Source organism: Odocoileus virginianus, chromosome 32 (genome assembly GCF_023699985.2).
Source record: "Odocoileus virginianus isolate 20LAN1187 ecotype Illinois chromosome 32, Ovbor_1.2, whole genome shotgun sequence".
Classification (NCBI taxonomy): domain Eukaryota; kingdom Metazoa; phylum Chordata; class Mammalia; order Artiodactyla; family Cervidae; genus Odocoileus; species Odocoileus virginianus.
Genome location: NC_069705.1, coordinates 5115645 through 5133585, shown reverse-complemented (window position 1 = coordinate 5133585; position 17941 = coordinate 5115645). Strand labels below are relative to the sequence as shown.

At 53.9% G+C, this 17941-nt stretch overlaps 1 protein-coding gene across 8 annotated transcripts in view; it reads left to right on the top strand.

Moving 5' to 3' along the window:
- Nucleotides 1-17941, top strand: part of RARB (retinoic acid receptor beta) — a 1138330-nt gene that overhangs the window by 1107842 nt on the left and 12547 nt on the right. For all 8 annotated transcript variants that reach the window (XM_070459826.1, XM_070459825.1, XM_070459827.1 and 5 more), the window contains 2 exons: nucleotides 2451-2611; nucleotides 9254-9430. In XM_070459826.1, the coding sequence (XP_070315927.1) occupies nucleotides 2451-2611; nucleotides 9254-9430 (338 nt within the window). The remainder of the gene's footprint in view (nucleotides 1-2450; nucleotides 2612-9253; nucleotides 9431-17941) is intronic.

The following is a 17941-nucleotide window of genomic DNA, read 5'->3' as shown; positions in this document are numbered from 1 at the left end:
TTTGGAAATTAAGCCCTTGTCGGTCGATCATATCATTTGCAAATATTTTCTCCCAGTCCATAGATTGTCTTTTCATTTGGTTTATGGTTTCCTTTGCTGTATAAAAGTGTGTAAGTTTGATTAGATCCCATTTATGTTTGCTTTTATTTCTATTGTCTTGGGAGACTGACCTAAGGAAACACAGGTGTGATTTATGTCAGAGAATGTTTTGCTGTGTTCTCTTCTGGCTTTATGGTGTCATGTCTTACATTTAAGCCTTAACTCGTGTTGAGTTTCTTTTTGTGTGTGGTGTGAGGATGTATTCTACTTCACTGATTTACATGCAGCTGTCTAAACTTTTCCAGCATGAGTTGCAAAACAGATTGTCTTTTCCCCATTGTATATTCTTGCCTTCTTTGTTGAAGAGTAAGTGATGTTTAGGTGAGTGTGTTTATTTCTGTGCTAGCTATTCTGTTCTGATGATCTATGTCTCTGTGCCAATACCATGCCATTTTGATTACGCCAGCTTTGTAGTACCGTCTGAAGTCTGGGAGGGCTATGCCTCCTACTTTGTTCTTTTTCCTCAGGATTGCTTTGGCAATTCTGGGTCTTCCATGGTTCCATATAAATTTTAGGATTATTTGTTCTCATTCCGTGAAAAATGTCATGGGTAACTTGATGGGGATCACATGAAGTCTCTGGATTGCTTTGGGTAGTATAGCCATAGCCATTTTAACAATATTAATTCTTCCAATCCAAGAGCATGGGATATCTTTCCATTTCTTTGAATCATCTTCCGTTTCCTTTGTTAATGTTTTATAGTTCTTAGCACGTAAGTCTTTTGTTAGCTTGGTCAGGTTTATTCCTAAGGGTTTTTTTTTTTTTTTGGATGCAACTTTAAAAGGAATTGGTTTTTCACTTTTGCACTCTCCCAGCTTTAAACCACACTGTCCTCCCCTGTGTCTGCCACCTGTGGGAGTGGTCTGGGCACACGCACGGTCTGCCTTCCAGTGAGAATTAGATACCCCACTGTCTCTACTTACTTGTCCTAGACCTGGAAACGTTCTGGGCCAAAGAACAGTGACATTTCAGAGTCCTGGAAAAGAAAATCGCCTGGAGAAGTTTTTTCAAATGTTTGTATTTTGTTAGGAACAAGCAAGTAGAGAGGAAGGGACTTTCCAGCTGTGTAGTCATGGGCACATACCTTAGACTCACTAAGGCTGTTTCCTCATCTGTAAAATGGGTTTAAAACTGCCTACGTGGCAAGGGGATTAAGTGACATATTGTGGACAGGGCTCCCAGTAGGATCTGAAGGCACTCAGAAGCACTCCCCTGACTGCAGGCATGCGGTGCTCTTACAGATCTGAGGTTGTCAGTACCCCCCTCCTTTTCCCTATCTCCCCACCGCCCTTCCCATGTCTTTCCTTCCACCTTTTCTCCTCTCCCTTGTTTTCACTCTGCCCTCAGCTCCCAGGCAGCTTTGGGGTCCTCACGGTGTAGACCCCGACCTGGGGAGCTGCTGGCTTTCAGATCGCCTGGCGGTTTTCAAGGAGGGCCAGGCTGAATCCTCTTAGGAAGGATCAGATTATGCCCTGGGTCATCTGCAGCACAGACTCCCAGGTCAGAGTGGCAGCAGACCCAGCAGGTGGTGTCCAGCCTGGCACCCCTGGGTCCCTCGGCAGCATGGAGGGAGTTGCATGGTCTAGTTTCCCCTGTCTGCCTCCCTGGGCCCCCGTTTTCTTCCCCAGGAGACCCTCACCAGAGCTCTGAGTGGCCCTCGGCTCTGAGCCGTCAGAGAGGCTCTGCTGTAGGGATACCACTCAGAGCAGAGGCCAAGGCTGTGTTGCATGAGGTCCGCTGCCAGACAAGGCGTGGGGACAGGGCTGCAGGGCAGGTAAGGGATGAATGAACGGACAGCTTCCCAGGCCGAGGGCTCCTGACACATGGATTAGTACTTTTTAAAACGTCACAAAAGATGACTATGTAATTAACACATAAAGTTAACGAAGCAGGAACACATGAAGGGACAAGAACCCCAAATCCTATCCTCTTGAGGATGAGTCTCTCCAAAACTGCCAGTTAATTCAGAAAACTGAAAAGCAAAAAAAGTGACCCGAAAGGCCTAGCTAGGAATCCCTGGCTCCATTCCGGGATGTGTGTCCCAGGCAAGAGGGGTTTTCTTGGCGCGCCCCTCGGGCCACCGCCTCCGGAACCGGGGGGAGCGTGCCCGGAAAAAGTCTTCAAGAAACCAGTGCACACGGGAGGTTCCGTCCAAACAAACAGGCCGTCAGCCCTGTGGGTGAGCTGAGCTTTCCTCAGGAACCGGCGGGCCACTCTCCGCCGGCCGCCGCCCGTTTACCTGGGACGCTGTGCTGTGCCGACCGCCTTCCCCGGCCCGCACCGGGCAGCACGCGGCGGCACAGCCCGGCCTCTGGTGACCCTGCTCTGTCTCTCTGCTCTCTCGTCCGCAGCGGTCAGGAATGACAGGAACAAGAAGAAGAAGGAGCCTTCGAAGCAGGAGTGCCCGGAGAGCTACGAGATGACGGCCGAGCTGGACGACCTCACCGAGAAGATCCGCAAGGCTCACCAGGAAACCTTCCCCTCGCTCTGCCAGCTGGGCAAGTATACCACGGTGAGAGGCCCCGCCCACGCCGCGCCGCCACGCACGCACGCACAGACGCACGCACGCACAGACGCACGCACGCACAGACTCCTGCATATGCTCATGCACGCATGCGCCCTCGCCCTGTCGTGCAGCCGCACTAGCACGGACGCGGAGACACGTGCGCCCACCCGCCCGCCGACCCTCGGCTGGAGGGACCCGGCTCGGTAAGGGGACTCTTCACCACCGCGTCCAATCTGCGGATTTCAACTGCGGTTGCGTCGAGTGGGCGCTTCCTCCCTCACAGTCACAACGCACAGGTGGGACCCGTCCTCACCCGGAGGCCCCTGCTCCCGGGGACTTCTTCCTGGGCGGAGGGGCCGAGAGGAGCCGAGGAGCTCTCGGCGGTCTCGGCAGACAGCCGCGGAGAGTGCAGGGCTTTTCAGCTGGGAGAGCCCGCCCGCGGGGAGCGAGGCTTCTGAAGGACGAGGGTGGAGGGGCCCTGGGAAAGCAAAGGGGGGCTGCCCCGCGAGGCCCTCCGCTCCCCCCCTCCTCCCCCGGCATTGGCTCGCTGGGTCTGAAATGAAGAGAAAGGGGAGGTGGGGAGGCGGGGCAGGAAGCCTGTGTTGGCTGCTCTGGATGTGCCGGGGAGATGGCGTCAGGTGTTTGGATTTTTCAAACTGATGTTTGTGCGTGTCGTGTTCACTGACATGTAAATGTGTTTCTAGTGAGTAGCAGGTGATAGGCCCTTAAGAATGAGTGAGTGTAACTCGAATGTTATTCTGGGTTCTTAAGTTCACGTTGCCCACCTAAGATGCAGGTTCTTTTGTAAAAACTCCAAATGCTGCCGTTTTGCTGATTCGATGACTGATGCGCTGGAAAAAGAAGTGCATGAAAGGTCATAGAGATAAGAAGCGATGATGGTGCCAGAAAAAGAGTGAGTGAGGCGCCTGCAGGCTGTGTGGTCAGTGGCACCAGCTTCTGAAGAGCTGGCCCTGGACTTGGACACAGGTCCCCTGGCGGACCTGCCGACAAGGAGGAACCGAGAGCCTGCTTCCCCCTTGGCCAGCTTACAGAGCACCTGGGGCCTTTGAAATGCAGGTTCTAATTCAGCGGGTGTGGCTCCCAGGTGCCGCTGGTCTGCACACCACACTCTTGAGTAGCAAAGGCCACAAATGCACTTCAAGTAGCAAGACCCAGGATGACATTCTGGGCCCGGCACCCCATGCCCTGGTGTCAGGGAGAAGAGATGCTGGCCCATCTGTGAAGGTGCTGACCTGGCCTGGCTACTGACCTGGTATGCAAGTCCCCTTGAGCTCAGGGTACCATCCAGCCCAGAGCACATGCAGGATGGGCAGCATTGGGAGCTTTGAGGTCAGCCTGGAAGGGGGAAGCAGGGCCAGAGACCTGGGTGATGCTCTGAATCAGGAACCAGGCACCAGGTGTATATGGTTTAAATCCTGCTTAACCACCAAGCAGCGGTGCGACTGTGTGCTCGTTACTTGACTTCCCTCTGCCTCGGTTTTGGGTTTCAGTCTGTAAGCAGTGGAGAGAAGTCTAGTTTGTGATGAGGGATCTTTATTACGGTTACCGTCATCGTTACTACAGCCAATGCTCACTGAGCATTTAGTTCGTGCCGAGGGCCATACCGAGTCTCTCACCTTGTGATTTCTTTGGTTCCTTCCAAGGCCTCCTTGAGGCCGGCACAAGGCCCCAGAGGAGTAAGTCACTTTTCCCCGCGTCCCATAGATACCAAGTGGCCTTAGACACGGCAGTCTGACTCCAAGGCAGCTCTTTTAACCCCAGACGGTGCCCTGCACCTCAGGAGGGTGGGCGGCGAGGCAGGATGGAGGCAGGAGCCCCTGGGCATCTCTGTAGGAGAAGGGGCTGTTAACCAGGAATAAATCAGACCTTTTGCTCCAGAAGACAGAGAAAAAGAGAACTGTCACAGCAGCGAGAGCTTCCTTGAGGTGGAAGCTTCTGAGCCAGGTCAAGCGGTGAGAGACAGATGAGGGGTCACTTGCTGTCTGGTCGGGGCCCCAGCCCTCTTCTGCAGGCAGAGATGTCTTAGGGTGGCCTCGTCCATCTTGCAGACCCTGACTCACCTGGTCATCAGGTAAAGTGGCGGCACTCTGGCCTGGAGGGCAAGGCAAACACAAGTACGGATGGCACCTGCCTTTCTAGAGCACGTGACCTGGGACCGGACCTCGCCTCAGGACGGCCCCGTCTGTGGTCGGCACACCAGGACTTGGGTGGGCCTCTCTGGCCCCTTCCCCACCTCCCTCCTCCTGGGGAGCCTCTCCTTTGGGATTCTCTTTGGGCCTGAGGTCTGACCCACCTGCTTCCAGGCTGGGGGGCTCACGCGGCAGGCCTACCGCCCGCCTCAAGGCTTTGTGTGGCTGCGGGGTGAGTGTGGTACACACGGGGGGTTGGGGTAATGGACACTCCTGGGAGCAACCCCCACCCGATGGCAGAGAATGACCAGCTCCCTGGCAAGGTGGAACCCCCTCCCACCACCCTCGCCTCCCCTATGCTTCCCTGAATTTCTGCTCAAAGGAGCAGCTTGTGTTCGATTCCTAGTCTCAGGGTCTGCTCTCAACCCCAGACAGGGGCTCCCTGAGAGCCTCCAGCACCCCTTTCCTTGCCTCTTTGGATCTAGTGGGGAGTGTGGCTGTTAAGTCCCATCTCCTGACCCCTTGCAGAAGCCACTCCAGAGCGCGGGGTCTAGCTCTTTTTTTTATTGTAAGCAACTTGCAGTCCTTTCTGGAAGTAAATAAGTAAAATTCAGAAGTAAATAAGTAACAGCCGGTACAATACATTCTTTGCAGGCTCTTGGTTCTGGGATGAGCTCTTTTTATAAAAAGCTTTCCTACAGGCTATGGCTCCCACCGCGAGGGGACTTTGTGCACCTTTGCCAGGCTGGCACCCTCATCAGACGCCTGTGGCAGAAGTAGGCGGAGAGGAGTTAAAAAGGCAACTAGCTGCCCATCTCCAGATCCTCGAAAGAGTAGCTCCTTCTCTTCCCTAATTAGGGTTGATTTGGGACCCTAGTCAGGCATCCCTGTGGCTCAGCTGGTAAAGAATCCACCTGCAATGTGGGAGACCTGGGTTCAATCCCTGGGTTGGGAAGATCCCCTGGAGAAGGGAAAGGCTCCCCACTCCAGTATTCTGGCCTGGAGAATCCCATGGACTGTGTAGTCCATGGGGTTGCAAAGAGTCAGACACAACTGAGCAACTTTCACTTTGGGATCCTAGTCAGGGCCCAGGAGGCTATGGGAGGGGAGGGCAGGAGCCTGGCTCCCACCATCCACGCCCAGGCCTGGGCAGGCGCTAAGCTGCAGGCTCAGCTTAGGAGCTGGGGAGACTTCTGACCCCTCCCCCAAAAACAAGGCAAGGAAGGAGTCCTTGCGGGGGCAGGCGGTGGATGACCCACCCTCCAAAGAGGAAGCAGCCCAGCGCCGGGACGTTAGCTCTGCTTCCTTACTGAGCACCGCCGTGGCGTCCAGGTCTGAGGGCCTCCGAGGCCCAGGTTCAAGCCTTGCCCGGGCTGCTTGGGAGCTCCGTGACCTTGGAGCCCCCTTGGAGCCCTGCCGCTCATCTGTGTTTCGGGACTTGGGGCGGGGGCTGCCAAGGAGGTTAAAGAGGGGCACGAACCCGCCTTTCCAACACACAGTCGAGGTGGGCAGGGCCCCCCCCCCCCCGGACCTGTGCGGCCTCACCTGGGCCTGGTTCCACGGGGCGGGACAGAGGTGATCTCCAGGAGGTGCGGGCCCAGCCTGGGCATGCAGGCTGCCCTCCCGGGGCTTGGGGGTGTGGGGAGTGGCACTGTGGGGCCATGAGGAGCCCTTAGTCCACTTGGAGAAGGAGCGCGCGTGGATTGCAGAGCACCCTGGATCCCCAGGAGGAGCGGCGGTCTCGCTCCATCCTGCAGCTGGTACCCCAGGCCCAGGCCCTGCCCTCCAGCAGGGCCCCTGATTGCTGAGACCACCTGGCCGGCTAGAAGGGCGCCTGCAGGCATCTTAGAAGGGGGGTCCAGGAGCACCCCTGAAACATCGTCTTCAGGGAGATCCTGCCCCATCTCCCTTGCTTCTCGCCAGACGTCTTGGGGGGCCCTCCCCCGCCCCCGGAGTGGCAGGGCTGTCGGAAGCACCCAGGTCTGAGGACCACGCAGCATGTGTGTTGGGGTCTCTGTACCCCATCCTCCTGTGGACGGACGTGCCCGACTGCTTCTTCGCTGAGTCTCTGGACCACAGGGAGGTGCAGGGCGTCACGCCCTTGCCATGGCCAGGCCCGGCATCTTCCAGTCTCAGGGGTTTCCAACCAGGAGACAGGCTTCCGGAGACAAAGTCCAGGCTCTGCAGTGCCCCGAGGGGTGGGCCGGGCCACAGACTGCAGCTCACTTCGCTTAGGTCTGCAGGAGGGCGGCGATCCACCCGCCAGGTGAGCGGTCATGGGAGTTGGATGGAGTGCGTGTCCAGTGCTGAGAAGAGGCCTGGCTCCCGGGAAGCCCCGAGGAGGGGCTGCTCTGCGAGCAGCATCTCTGCTGGAGACGTGACCGTGGACACCGGGAACATGCTTCCAATGAAACTCAGGAGGGCCTCAGCTTCTCAGGGCAAAGACACTGGGCCCCCTGAGGCCCTCGCCGCCCCCGGGACCCTAAGCTCCGTGTTCCCTTTCAGAGTTTCTGCAGACGGGCTTGACGTCCCCGCGACCCCACCTCCACATCTGGGCCTTGTTCTGGAAGTAACTCCAGTCAGAGCAGCAGAGAGCTGGGCGGCGGGGAGGGGGCGCCTTGCGCGACCATAGTGGCCGTTTCCCTGCATATCTGGGTGGGGCTGGGCTGGGCCGCTGCTCCAGAGGCCTGGGGGGCGCCTTCAGCCCTCGCGGGACAGGCTGGGTCCTGCCCTCCGGGGGGCTCTGCTTCTCTGAGCCCGTCCCCCCACCCTCCTTCCCTGGTGCCCCCCAGCCACCTCCATCAGCGCCCCGAGCGGGCCGAGCTCGCACTGACGGCTGGGTTCAGACCTCAAGCTGTGGGCCCAGCACCCCAGTAGGGACACACCTGGTGGTTGTGTTTTGTCAGCCGCCTCTTCGCTTCGGTCTGTGTCATGGTGAGTGAGACTCGCCTGCCCTTTGGATGGTTCTGCGCTCTTTGCCGGCGCCTGGCCAATTCCCTCCTACGAGCCGAGGAGGTCTGCGCTCCGCCCCATGCCGGCAAGGCGGGGACAGACCCTCTGTCATGAGGGGCCTCACCTGCTCATGCCCACCCACGTGTCACCTCCCCACGGCCAGACAGAGCGCCGGGCGCGCCGCCGGAAGGACTCGGAGGCCTCCCGCTGCCCGGGTGCGCCAGGTCCGCGGGGACGGCTGGGGCGGTGAGCGGGACCGCAGCCTCTGCCTGCGTCGGGGCTCTGAGCAGCCCTCACGCATGGCTCCCTTGCAGCTTCAACCACCTTCACAAGCAGAGCTCCGTGTACAGACTCGGTGAGCCGAGCCTCCAGCGCTCTGGGTTCAGCTGTGTCCCAGGGGGTCCAGGCCCAAGCCCCAGCCGCGACCTTGCCTCTCCCTGCCTGCCAGGTCCCCCATTCCCTGGTCAGCCTCATCCTCGCGTTGGCTTCGGGAAGCTCCTCACTCAGCCATGTACTCAGCATGTGCTGAGCGCCCCTGCTGAGGGCGTGGCCCCTGGGGACATGGCGGTGTGTTGGGGCTGAGGCCTGGAGCACAGGCGGCCCCCTGCAGGGGTTGTCATGGAGTGGCTGGGGTAGCCCAGGCGTGCCAGGCTTGGGGGCGAGGGGTGCACCCAGGAGCAGGGCAGGCCAGCAGGAGGGGCGGCCCTGCAGAGAGCCTGAGGCTGGCCCCGCTGTGCGTCTGCCCAGGGCCGGAAGGGATCTGGGGGAGGCGAGTCAGCTGGATGGCCTTGCAGGCCGCGGGGAGGACTTGGCCTTCTAACCTCAGTGAGATGAGACGTGTTAGCAGCACCGTGACTCGCTGTGACTTAGGCTTTAAAAGGATGCCCACATGCCTTTGGTTAAAGAACTCACTGTGAGGAGGCCAGGGCGGAATGAGGAAGGTCCAGGCGGGAGGTTTTGGGGGCCTTGGGGCAGGACCCCTTCCCTGGGTCCTGACACCTCTCTGTGAGGGGAATGTGAAACTCTCACCCCTAGTCCATCTTAACCTGTAACTCGACATCAGTTAGACATCTTCCTGTTGTGGGTGATAGAAGCCAAATGGAGATCAACTTGGACTAAACTATAAAACCCGGGTGTGGTCCGGTGAGGCTGGATGCGGCATCTCGGTGTCCCCAGGAAGGGCCCTCTGCCCGTGGCCATCCTGGCTTTCCCGGGTCGAATGGAGCCATCGGTTCATCAGGTTACAAAACAGTGACGCCGCCTCCCATCCCTTCATTCGTTGGGGGGGTAATTGCTAAAGAGAGCTTCTCCACTACTCGGTTATCCACTGGTCTGGGGGATAAGATTCTGATCATTTAAAAAAGATGAATGTAAGCTAAAATGTCAACTACCAACAATGCACACCACCCCCCCACCCTGCCCCCAAGCCCCAAGGCTCCCTGGTGAAGACGGAATTGTCTGCACTTTCAGTAGGAGCGGTGTTCGGTACTTTGCCTTCCGCCGGGCTTCCCACAACTAGCCCTGACCGCATTTTCTCTCCCTGTAGAATTCCAGCGCTGACCATCGAGTCCGGTTGGACCTGGGCCTCTGGGACAAATTCAGTGAACTGGCCACCAAGTGCATTATTAAGATCGTGGAGTTTGCCAAACGCCTGCCAGGTTTCACCGGCCTGACCATCGCAGACCAGATCACCCTGCTGAAGGCTGCCTGCCTCGACATCCTGGTAGGTGGGCTCCATGCCCGCCGTTGGGGTGGGTGGGGAGGAGGGGCTGGGGTGCCTCTGGGGACACCCCCGGGGCTCTGGGTCTGCTGCCTGATGGCCAGGGGCGCCCCCCCCGGAGCTGGGCAGCACCACCTACTCCCCCTGGGGTGGGGGCCCCTCTGGGTGGCCTGGGAAGCGGCCCGCAGCCCCACACCGTGGCTCCTGGGCCCTGGAGGTGTGAGGGCCCGTCACGCCCGTCCTCTGCCCAGCGCTGGCTGGGCTGGTGCCCTCGGGCAGGGAAGCTGTGGAGGTAGCAGGGGCGTGTCCCGCCTGGTGTGGGGGTGCAGGGTCTCTGGAGGAAGTTGGATGCAGGGAGAATGACGTGAGCTTTCGAGGTGTTTGAAATCATCGATTATTCTTTGTGTTACACCTTTCCTAGCTTCAGGTATAAACAGTTCTGCCAAGCAAATCCAGCTACTGTAATTAGATACACTCTCCTTGTCCTGAGGAGGACTTGGACAGGTCAGTCGTGTGGGACACACAAGTGTGTGTGTGACTTGGATGGTCCAGTCATGCAGGACACACGTGTGTGTGTGTGTCTTCCTAGGGAAGTTGGATCTCAGGAGCGAGAACAGTTACTCTGGAACCTGCAGGTGCCAGGGATCCTGAGTGTGTCATACCATCTCGTGAAATCAGAGGGTCTTGGATGAGCCTAGAAATGTTCGGGACAATGAAACGTCTGAGCTGGGCTGCCTGTCTTGTGCCCATGCCTGTAGCTGGTAAAGCTCAGCTCGCCTGATGCGGTGCACCGCAGGGACCGGCCGTCTTCCGGGTGTGGTGGGCGGGGCGCTCCTCGTGCCTCCAAGGGCGCGCGGCAGTGCGGGTCTGAGGCTCCCGGCGCGAGCGGGGGGCGTTCAGGTGTGGCCCCAAGGACGGAGCCCCGCGGGCCCCTGGGTCACGTGGGGCCCCACCTCTCGGCTCAGCCTCGCCGCAGCCAGGAGGTCCCGGGACTGGGGTCCTGACCCCGCGCCGCCCATGGGCCTGGCGCCTCCAGGCTTCGGGCTCCTGGGTCTCGCTTCTGTCCGGGTGCCGGGTGACACTTGTGATCCCTGCGCCCGCCATCCTCTGGGCAGGAGGGCATGAGGGGAGCCGGGGGGAGGGAGGGTGCCGCCTGGTGCTGAGCCAGAGCCCGGCCGCTCCCTCCCGGGACCCACGCGTCCGCCCTTCTCCGTGGAGTCAGGAGGGACGGGAGCTGCTTTCCGTGGCCTCTCCTGGCCTCAGTTTACCCACGTGTAGGGCAGGCATGGGGTCACCCGGTCCTGGGCAGTGGGTGGAACGGCCCGGGGACGGCCAGCGGCCACGAGGGGAGCGCGGCGAGACCTGCAGGCGGCTACAGGCTCTGGGCCCAACTCAGGCGGTTTTCCGTCGAGCTTTGCTGGCTTCTCGGGTGCGGCGTGGTGTTGGGGTGCAGTAGGCGAGGGTAAGCTCTAGCAGGGGCGGAGGAGGCGGGCAGACGGGGATACTCACGAGGCCCTTGGCACAGCTGGTGTCCGAGACTTGTGGCAAAGACCCAGATCCTGAAAACCTCCGCGTCAGGGGGCGTCTCTGGAGTAAGGGCGTGGCCGGCTGACTGTTGAGAAGAGGCCCTGCGGAAGCCGGGAGCGCTGCGGCCAGAGGGACAGACGGACACCCCCAGGGCGGGCTGCGCTCAGTCCCTGGAAAGGGGGTCCTGGGAGCCCCCAGGCCGACCCGGTGCTGCCCCGGCCACCAGCACGGCGGGCGTTTCTCCCGCGGGTCAGGCCGCGGAGGTCGCGCTGGGGCGGGCGGACGGTCCGAGGCCCCCATGCCCCCGTGACGCCCAGCGCCGCTTGGGGCTCGGGGGTCCGTCCAGGGAGGAGCGGTCCTGCGTGACCCTGTCCCCCTGCCCGGGACTCGGTGGAGACGGGATCCCGAGGGGAGCGGCTCCCTGTCCGTCCCCGGGTCCCTGTGAGAAAGGCCTCCGCCCGCGGGCCTGGGGTGACGAGGCGCAGCGCTCTGTGCTGTTGAGGCCCCGTCGCTGAGTCTTGGCCGACTCTGCACCCCTGGACGGCAGCCCCGGCTCCTGGCGACGCTCACTCTGGCGTCCTTAGGCCTCCTCCGGGCGAGGCTGTTGGGAGAACGGAGGCCGTCCTTGCTGGAAACCCTGGCTCAGCCCCCGCACGTCGTGCGCTCCTTCCCTTTAGCCTTCGGGCCCTCCTCAGCAGCACCTGCGCCTGTGAGCCCGCCGTGTCTGTGTGTGCGCACAGGCGGCCACGCTGTTGTCTCGAGCTGTGCTCCCAGGGCGGCCTGGAGGCTGAGAGCTGCGGTTGTAGAGGAAGCTTGGTTTCAGACTTAGCGCTTAGTAACGTGAAGTGTTTCCTTTACGATTCTTTAAGTTGGTAACTTGTTAACACACTATGTTGGATCTCTTGGGTTAACTAAAACATATTGTTAGATTTTTAAGAGTATTTTATAGTGGAACATAGATGGTTGGATGGCATCCCCGACTGAATGGACGTGACTTTGAGCCGCGCCAGGAGACAGTGCCGGGCAGAGGAGCCCGGGGCCCGCCGTCCAGGGGCCGCAGAACGGACGCGGCTGCGCAACAACAGTTGACTTGCAGTGTTGTTTGTTTGAGGCGTACAGTGCAGTGATTCGGTTATACACGTGTCCATATGTCTCTGCTCTTTTCTCACGTTCTTCCCCGTGTGTGTCATTGCAGAACCCTGAGCGGAGGAGTTCCCTCCACTGCACAGCAGATCCTTGTTGATCAAACATAGTGTGTGCACATGTTCCGCCAGACTCCTCATCGATCGCCCTCTTCCGCTTTCCCCCCACAGTCTGTGAGTCTGGTCCTGTTCTGTAAATAAGTTCTTTTGCATCATTGTTCAGATTGGACTTTTAACGGAGACCCTGTGGCGGTTTTCTTCGTCTGACTCATTTTACTCACTGTGACCATCTGTAGGTCCATCCCTGTTCCTGCAAATGGCACTGTTTCATTTTTTAAAGTGGCTGAACAGTATCCCATTGTAAACACACATACCACATCCTTATCCATCCGTCAGCGGACACAGGTTGCTTCCACGTCTTGGCTGTTACAATGCTGCTTTGAATATAAGGGTGCATGTATCTTTTCGAATTATGGTTTTCTCTGGATATACACTCAGGAATGGGGTTGCTAGATCATATGGCAGGTCTGTTTTTAGTTTCTTAAAGAACCTCCACACTGTTCTCCAGAGTGGGTGCACCAGTTTACATTCCCACCAACAGTGGAGGAGGGTTCCCTTCTCTCTGCACCCTCTCCAGCATTTATTGTTTGTGGATTTTTTTGATGAGAGCCGTTCTGGCTGGTGTGAGGTGATACTAATATCTCATTGTAGTTTTAATTTGAATTTTTCTAATAGCAATGTCAGACATCTTTCCGTGTGCCTGTTTGCCATCTGTATGTCTTCTTTGGAGAAATGTTTAGGTCTTCTGACTGTTTGTTGAGTGGGTTGTTTGTTTTGATGCTGTTAAGCGTCCTGAACTGTTGCTAAATTTGGGAGATTATTCCCTTGTCAGTCACATCATTTGCAAATATTTTCTCCCAGTCTGTGGGTTGTCTTTTCATTTTGATGATTGTTTCCTTTGCTGTGCAGAAGCTTTTGAGTAGGTGCTATTTGTTTGTTTTCATTTTTATTTCCATTATTCTGGGAGATGGATCCAAAAAAGATAATGTTGCAATTTTATATCAGAGAGTGCTCTGTCTGTGCTTTCCTCTGGGAGATTCAAGAGTCCAGTCTCAGATTTAGGGCTCTAATCCATTTTGAACTTAATTTTTGTGTATAGTGTTAAGGTATGATCTGATTTCTTTTCTTTTCTTTTTTTTTTTTTTGCATGTAACTGTTCAGGTTTCTCTGCACCATTTGTTGAAGAGACTCTTTCCAACACTGTGTAGCCTCGTCTCCTTTCATGATGGACTGATGATGGGGCATGGTTTATTTCTGGGCTTTATATTCTGTTCCATTGATCTTTATCTCTGTCTTGTGCCAGAAGATGCTGCTTTTGACGACTGTAGCTCTGTCATGTGGTCTGAAGACGGGCCTGATTCCTCCTGCCCCATTCTTCTTGTTCAAGATTGCTTTGGCTTCTGGGTTTTGTGTGTTTCTGTACAGATTGTTAGGGATTTTTTTTTTTATTCTAGTTCTGTGAAAAACTACTATTAGTAATTTAATAGGGATTGTATTGAATCTGTGGATTGCCTTGAATAGTATGTTCTATTTTGACAATTTTGATTCTTCCAATCCAAGCATGTGGTATGTCTTTCTATCCATGTATCATCATCAGTTTTGTTCATCAGCATCTTATACTTTTCAGGATATGGGTCTTTGGCCTCCTTAGATACTAGGTTTATTCCTAGGTATTTTATCATTTCTGTTGCAGTGCTAAATGGGATTGTTTCCCTAATTTCTCTTTCCGATCTTTCATTATTAGTGTGTAAATACGCAAGAGATTTCTGTGTATCTCTTTGTACACGCACCTCACTGCATGTATTGATGAGCGCTAGGTTTCTGGTAGCCACCGTAGGATTTTTTATTTATAGTGTCACGTCATCTGCGAACAGTGACACAAGTTAGTTTCTTTTCCAGTTAGTTTCTTTTCCAATGTGGATTCCTTTTATTTTTCTTCTCTGATTGCCATGGCTAGACCTTCCATAAATGCTGAATAGAAGTGGCAAGAGTAGACCTCCTTCTCTTGTTCTCAATCGTAGAGGAAAGGCTTTCAGCTCTTCACCATTGAGTATGGCGATAGTTATGCGTTTGTTGTATATGGTCTTTATTATGTTGAAGAAAATTCTGTGTCCATTTTCTGTAGAGTTTTTGATCATAAATGGGGTTGCATTTTGTCAAAAGCTTTCTCTGCATCTATTGAGATGATCATATGGTTTTTATTCTTCAGATTGTTAATGTGATCACATTGATTTGCAGATACTGAAAAATCCTTACATCTCTATGATAAATCCCACTTGCCATGGCATATGATCCTTTAAATGTATTGTTGGATTCAGTTTGCTGGCATTTTGTTGAGGATTTTTGTATCTTATGTTCACCAGGAATATCAGCCTGTAATTTTCCTTTTCTGTGATACCATACCTGGCTTTGGTATCAAGGTGACGGTAGCCTTGTAGAGTGAGTTGGGCAGTGTTCTCTCCTCTGAAACTTTTTGGAAGAGTTTCAGAAGGGTAGAGGTTAACTTTCCTCTTAACATTTGATAGAATTTGCCTGTGAAGCCATCTGGTCCAAGACTCTTGTTTGTCAGAAGTTTTTAAATCACAGTTTCAACTTCAGGATGTCTGATTGGTTGGTCTGTTCGTATTTTCTATTCCTTCCTGCTTCCTTCCATCTTCCTTTCTTCTTGGAGTTTGTCAGTTTCCACTAGGTTGTCAATTTTATCAGCATGTAGTTGCTTGTGATGATCTCTTATGGTTCTGTTTCTTTGCTGTGCATTGTACATTCTCTTTTTTCATTTCTGATCTCTCTTTTTTTTTTTTTTGGATGAACATGGCTAAAGATTTTTCAATTTTCTCTATTTTCTCAAAGAAATGGCTTTTGGCTTCATTGACCTTTGCTGTTTTTTTGTTCATTTCTATTTTTTCTGCTTTGCTCTAAGATGCTTTTCTAACTTTGAGTTTTTGTTGTTCTTTCTCTAACTGTTCTAGGTATAAGATTAGGTTTTTTGACGGGTCTTTTTTTGTTTGTTTCTTGAGGTAGGTTTGTATTGCTATAAACTTCCCTCTTAGAACTGTTTTTGCTGCATCCCCTAGGTTTTGGGGGTTGTAATGTTTTCATTTTCACTCATCTCTAGAAATTTTTTGGTTTCCTCTTTGATTTCTTTAGCAGTCCGTTGTTTAGTAACATTGCTTAGCCTCCACGTTTTTGTTTTTTACAGTTTTTTTCTTGTAGTTGATTTCTTATCTCATAGAGTTGTGGTCAGAGAAGATGCTTGATACGCTTTCAGTTTTCTTGAATTTGCATAGGTTTGCTTTGTGGCCCAGCATGTGATCTGTTCTAAAGAATGTTCCTTGTACACTTGAGAAGAATGTGTATTTGCTGATTCTGGATTAAATGCTCTATGAATAGTGTCATTTAAAGCCTGTGTTTTGTTATTGATTTTGGTGTTAGATGATCTGTCCATTGATGAAACTGAGGTGTTAAAGTCCCTGGTATTACTGTGTTACTGTTGGTTTTCCCTTTTATGGCTCTTAGTGTTTGCATTATATATTGATATGCTCCCGTGGTGGATATATATTTGCAGTTATATTTTCTTGTTGATCCTTGTGATCATGATGTAGTGTCTCTTTTTGTCTCTTATAAGTTTTTACTTTAAAGTCTATTCGTAGGATTTCTCTGGCAGTCCAGTGGTTCAGAATCCGCCTTGCAATGCGGGGGACATGGGTTCGATCCCTGGTTAGGGAACTAAGATCCCACATTGCTGCAGAGTAGCTGAGCCTGCCGGCTGCAACTACTGAACCAGCTGCTTCAACTAACACCTGAAGCAGCCAAATAGATAAATTTGCAAAACGAAAGTCTGTTTGTCTGATATGCATATTGCTCTTTCAGCTTTCTTTTGATTTCTATTTGCATGGAATACATTTTCCTATATTTGAAGTGGGTCTTGTAAACTAAATGCTCCAACCAAAAGACATAGACTGGCTGAAATGGATCAAATGGAAATCAGTCCAAATATTCACTGGAAGGACTGATGCTGAAGCTGAAGCTCCAATACTTTGGCCACCTCATGTGAAGAGCTGACTCACATGAAAAGACCCTGATGCTGGGAAAGATTGAAGGCAGGAGGAGAAGGGGACAACAGAAGATGAGATGGTTGGATGGTGTCACCGACTCAATGGACATGAGTTTGGGTAAACTCCGGGAGTTGGTGATGGACAGGGAGGCCTGGCGTGCTGTGGTTCATGGGGTCACAGAGAGTCAGACACGACTGAGTGACTGAACTGATCTGCTGTCAGTCTTTGCTGCTGCATTCAGGCATTCTCTGGTGTGACGCACAGGACCCCCTCTAGCTGCAGTGCACGGGCGTCTTCTTGCTGAGCACAGGCCCTCAGGCAGGCGAGCTTCAGTCATTGGTGCTCACAGGCTTCAGTAATTGCGGCTTGCAGGCTCCAGAGTGCGGACTCAGTAGTTGTGGCACATGGGCTGAGTTGACCCACGCGTGTGGAATCTTCCTGGAGCAGGGATCGACCCTGTGTTGCCTGCCTTGGCAGTCAGTTCTTATCCCCTCTCCCCCCAGGGAGCCCCTTCTCTTGTGACTTGATGATTAACTTCAGTGTTGTGTTTGGATTCCCTTTTCTTTTTTGTGTATCTGTTGTAGATCTTTGTTTGCGATTACCACGAGTTTCTTTTTAGGAAAAAAAATCTGAGTCGTTTGGCTGTGTCACATTAGCTACAGCATGTGGGCTGTGCGTTGCCCCAGGCAGGCTCTCTCCCTGTGGCCCCCAGACTCGCTGTGGCTTGGGCTCAGTAGGTGTGGTGCACACCCTCAGTGGGCGTGGTCAGGCCTCAGTGGGCGTGGTCAGGCCCTCAGTGGGCGTGGTCAGGCCCTCAGGTGTGGTGCACACCCTCAGTGGGCATGGTCAGGCCCTCAGTGGGCGTGGTCAGGCCCTCAGGTGTGGTGCACACCCTCAGTGGGCGTGGTCCACGCCCTCAGTAGTTGCATCGTGTGGCTTCGTTGCTCCCCAGCATATGAGCTCTTAGTTCCCCTGTGCCGTGATGCACTTAGTTGCTCAGTCATGTCTGACTCTGTGGGACCCCATGGACTGTAGCCCACCAGGCTCCTCTGTCCGTGGGGATTCTCCAGGCAAGGATACTGACGTGGGTTGCCACTACCAGGGATCAGACCTGTGTCCCCTGTCTTGCAAGATGGATTCCTAACCAATGAACCACCAGAGAAGTCTCACCATGAGGTTTTGATGTAGCATCTTAGATATAAACAAGATTTGTGTGTTTTTTAAGTTGCTGCTCTTTTAATTTCAAATGCATTTGCAGTATCCTGTTTGAGCTCACCTCGTTTCTCAGTGACTGGTTTGGTATCATGTTGTTTGGGGCTGATTTCCTATCTTTACTCTGGGTTTGCTTTTTCTGGTGAGCTTTTCCGTTCATAATTTTCATGTTTCTCATTTTGGCCTTTTCTTTCTTTTCCACTTAGAGAAGATCCCTTAGTATTTGTTATAAAGCTGATTTGGTAATGTGGAATTCTCTTAGCTTCTTCTTGTCTATAAATCATTTGATTTTTCCCTCAGATGTGAATGAGCGCCTTGCTGGGTAGGTTATTCTTGGTCGTAGTTCTTCCCTTTTATCACTTTAAAAATGTGCCACGCCCTCTGGCCTGCAGAGTTTCTGTTGAGAAATCTGCTGATACCCTTAGGGAGTTCCTTTGTGTTATTTGTTACTGTTCCTTTGTTGCTTTTAATGTTTTTTCTTTGTCTTTGACTTTTGCTGATTTGATTACTGTGGGTCT